The sequence below is a fragment of the Megalops cyprinoides genome, chromosome 20 (assembly GCF_013368585.1).
Source record: "Megalops cyprinoides isolate fMegCyp1 chromosome 20, fMegCyp1.pri, whole genome shotgun sequence".
Taxonomy (NCBI): domain Eukaryota; kingdom Metazoa; phylum Chordata; class Actinopteri; order Elopiformes; family Megalopidae; genus Megalops; species Megalops cyprinoides.
This window is the reverse complement of record NC_050602.1, coordinates 8,299,409-8,310,922: the sequence shown is the minus strand read 5'-3', so window position 1 is coordinate 8,310,922 and position 11,514 is coordinate 8,299,409. Positions and strand designations below refer to the sequence as shown.

The window sequence follows — 11,514 nt, the reverse complement described above, 5'->3', positions numbered from 1 at the left end:
ACCCCGCCTCGATGGGGCAGACCCCGCCTCCCTTCAGCAGTCTGCTTTTCCCTTCTCCAGGGAGCTTTGGATTTTGTCCAGAGTCTTTTTGATTCGCAGGGCGGTGAGTCGGGCCGAGGGGTTCTGGTACCAGCACTCCTTCATCAGCTTCACCAGTGCCGACAGGGTCTGTGGACCAATCACATCACAGACTGATCACCGTCCGCCCAAAGACACCTGTTGCTGTTACTACAACAGTTACTGACTTCCAGCTGGTCACATCTGCTCGTTATAGTGGTACTAATTCTATTTCACAAGCTACTCTGAAACCTGCTTTAACAGAGCACACTTACATACAGACTGTATCATACAAGTAGTGTAGACTAAGGGCTCACTTCTGAGCCTTTCTAACACTGACGCCAAACATCTCTTGGCCAGCCACCAGAGATGGTTAACTGAGAGATCAGATTCACTATTGTCACTGTTCACTAACACTAGAACGTCTCATTTTCCACTAGGGAATTTTCGATGCTTCCTCCCTGCTGTTCTTCTCACTGCTTTTGTGAGAGAAGGCCTGAGCCTTACGGCACAGCGTGACTTGGTGAATAATAATAATAATAAACTTTATTTACATAGCACCTTTCATATCATGGAATGCAGCTCAAAGTGCTTATAAAATCATAAACAATAAATAAGACAATAAGAGTAATAAAATAAATTGATAATGATAAAAACAATCCTAAGATGTAAAGAGCATAAAACAAGTACAAGAAATATAAAACAAGTACAAGAAATATAAAAGAAACATGAAATAATGAAAACGGTGTAAAATAATCAAAGTAGAATTAATTGAAAGCAAGATAATAAAAATGGGCTTTGAGCCGTTTCTTAAAACTATCAACAGACGTCGCTTGTCTTATTTGTAATGGGAACTCGTTCCAAACCTTTGGTGCGTAAAAACAGACAGCTGCTTCGCGTACTTTTTATAATTCAGCGATGGGCAGAGCCTCTCGCCTTGCAGGGCGGTGGCCCGTCTGCACTCACCGGGTCAGAAAACCATCGGTTGGGGACGAAGGGCCTCTGCTGCTCCACGCAGACCACTTTGCGCATGTCGTCGAAGCTGGGGTCGTTCGGCACGAGGTCGTAAAACGGCGGCTTGTACTCCTCAACGATGCCTGAGAGAAACACTTGTGAGCGGTTGCTGTTACGCTTGTATTACTTGCTGTTTATTTTGTGTGTAGTATCGCGACGCCTTTTGGATCCTGTGATCTAGTGACTGTGATGTATGGTGGTGTGTGCACTGGGCTTCCCTTTTCATAGGCTGTCTAGTTAAGGTTAACCTGTAGTAGGAGTGGAATGGTGTTATGCTCAGACTCGCTGGTCTGGGAGTGTTGTTAGCCTGGTCTGACACTGCTGCTCATTCAGCATGAATGAATACACTTCTGTTCTATTGTGCTGGGAGTTGCGCTAGATAAGAGCATCTGTGCGAGATAAGAGCATCTGCTAAATGAATATAATGTAATGTAATATAATACTGAACCTACCTATGAAACACATAACAAATCTGCCCTCCTCACGCATTATCCCCATTAAGTTTGAATCAGGGTGACAGGCTATGCAATGATGTTAAAAGACACTTCACTATAATGTCAAACAAGATACAATTAAACTGTATTTTGACCGCATCATTATTAATCGTTATTAAATATTTAAAAAGCCCTTGAGAGCGCCCGGCGTGCTGACCGTTGCTGTACGTCCGGCGGGCTATCTCCCACAGCACCAGCCCAAACGCCCACATGTCCACACGCTTGTAGGCGTCGAAGCAGTCCGTCTGGATGGTCTCGTCCAGCACCTCGGGGGCCATGTAGCGCTTGGTGCCCACCTTCGGGTTGTTGCCAACGTCCAGCTGATTGTCAGACTGCGAGTGTGTGACCGCCAGACCTGGGGAGCGGTGGAGAGTTTGAGAGTCAATCTGTGCCAGCCAAGGGGAGTGGTCGTTGACTTGCACTCATATCTGCAGTACAGTGGTCTCTTTGCCATTTACATGGCAGGAAATAAACAGATTCATAAAGCTGAAAAAATGAAAAATAAAGCATCAAACTAAACTACTCGCCCACTCAATTACAGTAAAGAATAAACACATCAAGGCTACATGAAAGGTGGCAATTTAAAATGGACTAAGAAACCATTTTGTTAGTGTCGCATTGTCTTGAATGTGTAAAGGAGACAGAAGCTAAAAAAAACAGGAGGCTGGCAAGCTGCTAAGGTGAAGCGAGACCAATCGCCTCTTAAAGCAATGCAGCGACAGGGCCGGGACAGCAGAGGGCGCTGCGCTCACCCAGGTCGGCGATGCAGCAGCGGAGGTCCTTCTTCACCAGGATGTTCTTGCTCTTGAGGTCGCGGTGAGCGATGGCCGGCTTGCCCTCCGTGCCGAAGATCTCCGTGTGCAGGTGCACCAGGCCGCTGGCGACGGAGGCGGCCATGTGCAGCCCGTCGGCCGTCTCCACGGCGACGCGCTGCAGGTAGTCGTACAGCGAGCCGTTCTCGTGGTAGTGGGTGATGAGCCACAGCTGGGTGCTGGAGTTGCGCGATGTCATGTCCGACGCCATGAACCCTGCCCCGGGGGAGAGCAAGGGGAGATCGGTTAGGCGGCCCTGCTTTGAAAGTGATACCCGGTGTAAAATGACTCGGGGACAAGCGCCCGGCCAACTTAATGTCACTCGGTTAAAAAGGCGGCCACCCTAGTGTCACGCGAATGTGTATTTTTCCACGGTGGCCGCAACTGGATAACGTGCGCTCGTCTGACAGGGCGATAAGACCGCCCTGACGTTATCCAGCTGAAACCCGCGGCTCTGATTACTGGCGATTGGCAAGATATCCCCTGGGGTCGTCCAATGGCTTTGTGTGAGGCAAGACAGGGGCAGAGTGCACGCGTCCTCCATTACCCAGTATGTTCTCGTGCCTGAGCAGAACCGTGTTGTAGATCTCCGTTTCCCGGAACCAGGACTTCTCGTCCCTCGAGGAGAAGATCTTCACCGCCACGTTCTCGCCCTGCCACTGTCCTCGCCACACCTCCCCGTACCGTCCTTTTCCTGCGAAGAGCCGCCCCGGGAGCGGTTATTACACCTCCGGCTCGCGCCACATACAGACACCTCATCCATCCCTGATATTTACACTCGCAATTAGAATGATGAATTATGTGACTCCGGTGAGCAAACTCTCTCCATACAGACACCCGATACTTCAGGGCCACACGGTTGCACATACACGTGCGTGCACACATGCACACACCCACACGCACACACACTCAACGGGATAGCTTATCCCAGGCTTACCCACACACTCCACCAGGCTGATCTGCCGAGCCACTGTCCTCTGCACCAGGAAGGGCAGGCCGGAGCCACTGCCAGAGGTGCAGGAGTGATCCAGCAGGTCCTGAAGGGACAGCAACAAGACATTGGCACCATGGCGGAGAGACGAGGGGACCCTGTTGAAATACCCACCCCTCCCCTGCAGCGGAACAGAGCCGATTTGTTCTGCTATTGTGTGGTCCTGGCTCTTGTTAACTGATGACGCATCTGGCATCGAACCTGGGCCGTAAGGCTCAACCTGAGCTTAGAACAAACTGTCCAAGCCACCCAAAGCTCCATGTCTGGATTTTTTTTAGCTAGGTAACAAATAATTTGCATACAGCTTCACCAGTATGGCTAGCTAGCAATCCAGCAAGTAATTGCATGAATTGAGAAACCAGTCATGTAAACCATTCCATCAGCAAGGACCACATCCTAGTGTCACAGACTTTCTCAGAGATTACATAACACTATAAAACAAACCTATATTATAAATATATTACATGCAGGTCAATATAATATATTTACAAATATATGTCTACTGTGCCAAACTGAAGTTCTTTCCACACAAGGACACATTTCAACTCAACATACCTGTGGAAAAACTATGCACTGCCCTTGGATATACTTCACATCACAACCTTTTCCCCCTACAAACACTCCGACACTAGCAACAGGGACACCTGCAGTGAGATTTTAGATTGCCTGAGTGCCAAAGGTTTGAGGTGGGAGGGAAGGTCCACTCACCGCCAGGGTGCTGTCGCCCACGTTGGAGGCGATGAGGCCGTCGATAGCGCCCTGCTCGGCGTCCAGCTCGTGGAGTCTCTCCAGCCGGCCGTGGTGGAGCCGGCGGCAGGCCAGCACGGCCAGGAGGGACAGGAGGGCGAGCACCACGAACGGGCTGACCACAAACAGGACCAGCGTTTCCACCCGGTACTTCAGCGGCTCCCCCGCGGGCACTGGGAACAAAGCATCCGCGAGCACATTAACGGCGCAGTGCTAGCTGCTGTTGAAGGTCACTGATAAGCTTTCATCTTTGTAATGGTCAGCTAGGGTCACGCAGCATTTCCTGCAACTAAGGGTAAACATTTCACTGGACCCTTTAATTAACTGTTTGCTAATTTTAACCAATCGAAGCAGGCTGCAAAAGTTGGGGATTGGTTGGAATTTGCTACAACCATTTCAGGAAGGCGCAGTAGTTGCATAACGCTCTGCCCACCCACTATCAGCAGAACTAACATCTGTTAAATAATCTAACAATTTTCCCCACAGTTACACACAGACACCAGGGGATTCTTTATATAATCCAGTACAATGATTACCCATCTCATCTATTTGTGTGGGCATTATTTTTTTAAGGGGCATTAAGATCTGAAGAAAGGTATTTCAGAGGTGTCTTTTGAAGTGTACTGCGCTGGTTAATTATGCCATCACACCCCCATAGCAAGTAAGCTTCTGCATTTGTGATTCAGACCACACCTCGGTGACCCACCGCATCTTATCAGCCTAACACAGTCATTTCTGAAGACGGAACTTCCATTGGTTACGAAACGCGAACGGTTCAGATTCTGATCCAATCCAGCCCCGGATCCCCCCCCCCCCGTCCCTCCAGCCAGGCCGCAGTTCCTACCGGTGAGCAGCAGGGGCAGCAGCGTGTCCACGCTGGCGTTGGAGTTGCACATGTGCTGGGAGCAGCAGAGCACGGCCTGGCTGGCGGAGGGCGCCGTCAGGCAGGTCATGCGGCTCTTCTCGGAGCCCGTCAGGCAGCCGCGGGTGAAGACGGGCGCGCCGCCGCTCAGCCGCACCGACGAGTAGCACTGCTCGCCGTCGCAGCGCGGCTTCATGGCGCACGCGTTGCCGTCGCACAGGCACTCGATGTGCCCGTCTGCGGACGACCAGAAGCGGGCACGTGAGCGCGCGCGCACACAGGCGCGACAAAATTCACACGCAGCGTCGCCCGCGCTTCCGTTTCGGCCCAGTGACCCTGATGCTAATTTGCGTGTGATCTGTTATTTGCTGTGATTAACAGCACTGACCTAAAAGGCAGAAGTCTCAAGAGGGAATGAGCTTTTCCCAGGACAGAGGAGGAAAAAACAACATGCAAAAGTAGCGCACTGTACAATATGGGGGAAAAAAGCCTTTACCATTACTTACTTAGCAGATGTTTTTTTACAGCAGCTAAAAGTTCCACTGTAGCCAGATTCATTAAATATTTCATTACGTATGTGTACATATAAATCATAATGCGATATAACACTGTAAGTGTTGTACTCAACAGCTCGAGATAAACAGGTGATAAACCAGTAAAAATGTGGCAACGCTACAACGTTAGGTCTCCCCCAAAGTGACATTTACACTGAAATTAAATTTATGCTGTCACGTGCCACCTCGGTGTGTTATAGCTATTATATAACATACTAGACATTGTTGTACTATATTGTAATTTGTCTCACAGCACTTCATCTGCTGACAGCTCATTTTTTGATTGTAACCAATCTCTTTTTAATTTGGCAGGTTAAACACTATGTTATGTGAACATGTGGGACTGGCATATCTGCAGGTTGTGGTTTACCAGTGTGGAGCCAGAGACAAAGAAACGCTGGCGGCATGGCAGCAAAGATTACATGTAGTGATAAGAATACAAGATCCACATAAATTACACGGTCCCTATAACAGTGTAAGTGTAATTGTTCCAACACAAAATGTTCCATCACCAAAGCGCCTCAGCTTGTCACAGGGCTTCAACTACATTTTGATGACTGTCTCTAAACTTATCCAGGCGATTTCAGGACCGACTTGCACCAGAGACTCTGCGTCTGAGCCAAAATTTTGCGGATGGAAAATGTGGGCTACGCTAAGGGGGAATGCGGAGTGCGCGGCGTCTTTGTCTACCTTCGGCTGACGTCTGCAGAGTCTTCAGGAGCAGGAACAAAAGCACTTGGACGCTGCACTGAGCCATCAGGTTCACTGCACTGGTAACACAAAGTGATCTGGTTAATGTCATGAAACCAACATACGCAGATGATTTCAGCTGCACTCATTTAAAGTTCACCTGTGAAAGTGTTTTTTAGGATAGTCATCATGACAGTGTACCTGCTTTCTGCACCAAACATCAACCTGTACATCATTTGTTTCTACGCTGCAAGGGGACTATCGGCTCTCCAGAAAACGTCTACGTAGAAATGGAGCGTTCTGAGATTATTTAAACCATTTTAGTTTATTTACAGAATAAATGTATACACTTAAAAGATGATAGCCAGTGACACGTTACCTTGATGAGTGGTGGATGAACTGTGATAATGTTAAAACTATAAACACAAAAACATTCTGAACTGAGACATTTGGCATTATCTGCGTATTACAGGCCCTGCAGCCAACAGAAATACAGCAAGGAAAGTGTAAGTGTTCAAACAGTAACACTGTGCATGCATTTCAAATAGATGAGCCTCATTCCCCTTCCAGTTATGCGCAAGCGTACAGCATCCAGCTCTTCACAGCTGAACACTCCTCATTCATTTTTGGGGAGGGCGAGGGGCGTAGGCACTGGCGTGTGTGCGCTTCTGTGTATGCGTGTGTGTGGCCCATTTCCATGACAACCCCCGGAGAAAGAGACCCATTACTGCATGACATCAAAAGTGACTGGACTGGAGCGCAGAACATTAAGATTCGCGAGAAGACAAGAATGAGTACTTCAAAATAAATGTCGTCCATTAGGGCCTTTTCCAGATGCCACTATCCGGACAGGCGCGCTGTAGGGGGGTTGCGTCCCCTCTCATCTGATCCACCCATCGATAACATCCTCATCGAGAGCCTTACTCACGCACTTAGTCCTATATAGGGCGATGGCATGTGCCTCCTACGTTTGATCGGACAAATTCTCTTTGAAATGCTAATATCCAACAAATCATGTACAAAGGCTGGAGTTTGGTCTGTATGTAAACCGAGGGGCCCCTCTAATGTTCCTGAGCTTTATCTCAAACTGGTATCGATGGGCTAGCGTTTTAACAGCAGTGTTTCCAACCCTATTCCTCAGGCCAAACACAGGATCTCCAGCTGAGCTCCCATTCGATTAGATTTGATTGAGCGGTTAGTTGCATACTGGCCTCTTGGACGTCTTTACATTTCATTGGCTCAAATGCTGTGGAAGGGGTTTGCTGCCAGAGGTGCGTTTGTGCATTAGAAAAATAAAGATATCAAATTCAACATACTCTAATTGATATCTGACCCTTAGACAAACATGAAGCAGTGGAGTCAATTAGGTTTAGTAATTTAATTGATGTCAGCCCGGTTGAACATCCGATTACTCTTAATCAATCAAGGTGAATACTTCAAATACCTTTGTTTGTTTTTCATTTATTTAAGAGGAACAAATTAATGGAAATTACAGTAACTGCCAACTCTACTTGCATCTTTTTTCTAAAAAAAAACCTCCAACAACCCATATCTGTAACAACTGATAACAATAGATACTTAGGGTGCAGCTAGCTGAGCTCGGTTAGGTGGTAACCAGCATAGAGGAGGGTCCATGGGACCAGGGTTTCGAACCACTGACCAACATAACACTTGTTGGTGCAAAACCTGCCTCCATTCATGCAAATGTAAATGGACATATCCGCCAAGCACAGGCAAATGGGACTTCATGAACCTCAAAATAGGTGAAGAACTCAAATACTGTCAACAACTGTCTAATCTATTCCAGCCATACTGTTCTTCTCTGGAGAGCAATGTGCTGTATATAAGGCAGAGGGGGTGGGGCTTTCCCCATAAAATCCACCTTTTAAAAATGCAACCTGGCCTAGCTTTGTGAGCAAGCTGAAATTGCCAATGCTATAATAATTCAACTGCAAATTTATAAACACGTGTATCATGCATCACATTTAATGAAGTAGGATGCCATGGGAAAGAGCCCTTCCATTTTTAAGGCAATAAAACAAGCCTATTAGAAATTATTTTTAAGGCTCCATAAACTACTCCACAGCCATTGAAGTCCCACACAAATTATAGACTGCATTTTATTAAATCTGTCTAGTAATAGACCAAACCTCTCTCTGCCTACCACAGACTGGAGACAGACAGGAGCAAAGGTAAGGAACATGGTAGTTAATGACACAGAGGTATCCTGGTTCTAAAAAATAATTATGTCACATAAAGCAAGGTTAGATGATAGTGTGGTCTGTAATTTGTTTCGGCAAACTCTTGGCACTTGTCTTCCTTTTTTAAAATGTCTTGCATGCAAAACACAACCAAACAGGATTTCAAAACTTGCTACTAGATTTTAAAACATAGGCTCTCCTGGACTGCTAACACCTTCGCGTAAGGAAATCCCACTGATTGCTGAAGTTCTATTATTTTCATTGGTTTGATAAGATGCAGCTTCCTTTTTTATTCCCTTCTTTGGAAAAGAAAAAGGGTCGTCTAATCAGGACTGCCTTTTATTTGGACCAATACAGTGGTTTGGTTCATACAAATCTGTGACTGACAGCAAACGCTAACTCTATTCATTATGGGTTTCATGAAGCCTCACTTTTCCATCACTGCTACCTGCCCATGCTTTCCAAAACTACTGAAATATTCACCAACTTGTCAATTTAGAGGGGAGCAATAGAGTATAGGACTGTACTCAACCATTAAAACACAAGTACATGACCTCCACTTAACATATCGGTTACACTTTGCTTGACAATTATTCTACTACTACAATGAAATACTACAAATACTACTCAGGCTTTCCGAATAAAAATCTTGGTGACAAGGACAAAGACTACATGACCGAAGGCTTAAAAGGCAAACAAGAGAGTACTGAGTGGACAGTTCACACAAGGTGACAAGAAAGGTAACATCCTGACAATAATACTTGTGCCATGTATTTTATCTCTCTAAAAGTGCCTCTTTAACCACTTGTCCCATTTCCTGAACTAAATTTATTCAGGGCACTTCCAAATCTCCCATTCACACCAAAACCAACAGAGACATCTCTCCCTTTATTAAAAAATATATATTTTTCTTTTTATTCAGAATTAAACCCCAAGAATCGTCAAGGAAAAAAAAACATAAACATACAAGATACATAATGTACCTTTCAGTGGAAAGATGGATGCAAATACTCAGGTTTGCTGTATGTCACAGCAAGTCACAATGTTACTGTTCGTGTTAGATATGGAATTAGATATGAATTCAAACACAGCCTTACTTGTATAAACAATGATGAAACTCGTTGCTCTGCCTTTGGATAGAAGCATAGCCAGTATAGCTCATCCGCATTGTCCCCGGAGGACTATGAAGAGGAGAAAATGCAACAATAACAACAAACAACTGTTAGCTATTCAATTTAGACATAACCATTGAACTTGCTAATCGAGTCGATGAACATGAGGTGCTATTCTAGGTGCTGTTATGGGCCAGTCTTATGTTGACTGGTTTACTCCATGTTTTTCAGAGAATAGGTAGTAATGGTCATATAGACATATGGCCAGCCATATGTGAAATACTTATCAAATTACAGTTTCAGGCACCACAGACACTGTTACAAAGCTCTTTGCAAGTACTACGAAGTTGGCTACATCACACAACACAACTCCTCAGAGGAATCTTATGCTCCCATCTTGTTCATGAAAACAATACTCATTATTATATCATTTAAAACCATGCAACACAACATGCTGGTGCCCTTGCCATGAGATGGCTTCTTGTTTCAACCAACCTAATTCCGCAGCTCGTCAAGACAAATTCCCAACATCAGTGTGCGCTGACCCTTAATTTCATGCAACACGTTAAACTAGCCACTGAGCAAGAAAATGCACAAGAGGGTGCACAAAAACATGCAGTAATTGGTGGTGTTTTCTTAGCAGATTGAGAGAAAGCGGCAAGATAGCAAGCTTGCAGAGACGCCTACACAGTGCTAGCTACGCACTGACCAAAATTCCCTTAGATCTGCCCAGGACGATCACCAGGCAACAGCGAATATTTTTTCTGACAAACCCGCTACTTCCACGAAAAGCGGGAGCACCACACAGACGCCCACCCGTTTGTGATTGTATTTGGGTGGCCCACGCCTCTCTGTGTTTGGTGGGTGTCTAGTTAGAAAAGGCCAGCTCGGGTGCTTGTTTTCAGATTGTCTCGGCCGCCCGATCACTCAGACGCTAACCGCGACAGACGACATGGCACCCAGACAAAGTGGTGCTGCCTGGCGCCTGTCTGTGCTCTAGAGATATCGGGGAAGACGGCGTCGGATCCGGCTCGCCAGCAAGCCCCGCAGCGCAAGCGCTTTCCCCGCATCAACGCTTAGTTTGGATCCCTAAACTTTACTTATCTTATCGCCCTAGCAACCTTACTAACCGACTAGCTAGCTGCTAACCGATTAGTTACATGAACATGAAATGCCATGGCAACAGCAGAAAGCGATTTGCCATTGAACAGATATGCAGCCACAACAGCTGTCTTGACTTGCCCTGCTAAGTATTAAGATAGCTGGTTTAACGTTACTAACACAAAAGCAAGATGGCCAGCTATGGCCCGAGTCAGTTAATAAGCTACAGCTGTCAGATCAGCAATTCGTAAGCCGTTTAAAATGTCTACACGAAAGCTATACACTTAACTCCGACAGATACTGTCAACATAAAATAGCTAGACAAGCTAACTACGTAGCCAATTAGGGCTGCTAGCTACATGTAAAATACAGCTTGTTAGCTCACCAACCCCGTTGTTTAGCTTGCTATCTGAAAATCGCTGCTGTTGGTCATCACATGCAAGCACCGCAACAGAGCTGGTGTGTGGTCTTTTAATACTAATTAAGCAGATAGCTATTTGCTAACTAATTGTTTAGGTAGCTAGGTGCCTCTGAGCCCAAACTTGCTGGTCAGATTATCTAGCTAACTAGCAGCCTACATAGCTAATCTGCACTGCGTCCTCGCTCCTCCTGAGACAGCAGCTCCACAAAGCTTTCAAACGCCGTGCATCGCATCTTACCTGGATTAATGATGTTTATACATTTCTTAAGGTGAGCTCAATGAATTATTTCCATTTAGCTGGACAGCTAATAAAAAAAGCCAAATTTCCGATAGCTAGCTGGCTGGCTGGCCAGCCACACAACACGACCGCCTCCTCGCCCACAGACACTGGAGCTGTGGTAAGAGGAGCGACTGTATTACGTCATTACAAACGACACCTCTCACAGAGGAATGCATTG

At 46.2% G+C, this 11,514-nt stretch overlaps 1 protein-coding gene across 2 annotated transcripts; it reads right to left on the bottom strand.

Annotated features, from left to right (window-relative positions):
• Positions 1 to 8: 8 nt before the first annotated feature.
• Positions 9 to 11,430, bottom strand: acvr1l (activin A receptor, type 1 like). 2 transcript variants are annotated; one of them, XM_036554303.1, is made up of 11 exons: positions 11,295 to 11,430; positions 9,520 to 9,603; positions 6,222 to 6,301; positions 4,960 to 5,214; positions 4,077 to 4,288; positions 3,315 to 3,414; positions 2,925 to 3,071; positions 2,318 to 2,593; positions 1,723 to 1,920; positions 1,024 to 1,154; positions 9 to 168 (listed from the first exon to the last, which is right to left on the bottom strand). In XM_036554303.1, the coding sequence occupies exons 2-11, from the start codon at positions 9,588 to 9,590 to the stop codon at positions 34 to 36; spliced, it is 1,605 nt and encodes a 534-aa protein (XP_036410196.1). In that variant the 5' UTR covers positions 9,591 to 9,603; positions 11,295 to 11,430; the 3' UTR covers positions 9 to 33. The 2 variants fall into 2 exon arrangements, with proteins under 2 accessions (XP_036410196.1, XP_036410197.1); XM_036554304.1 differs by lacking the exon at positions 9,520 to 9,603.
• Between the last annotated feature and the right edge of the window lie 84 nt (positions 11,431 to 11,514).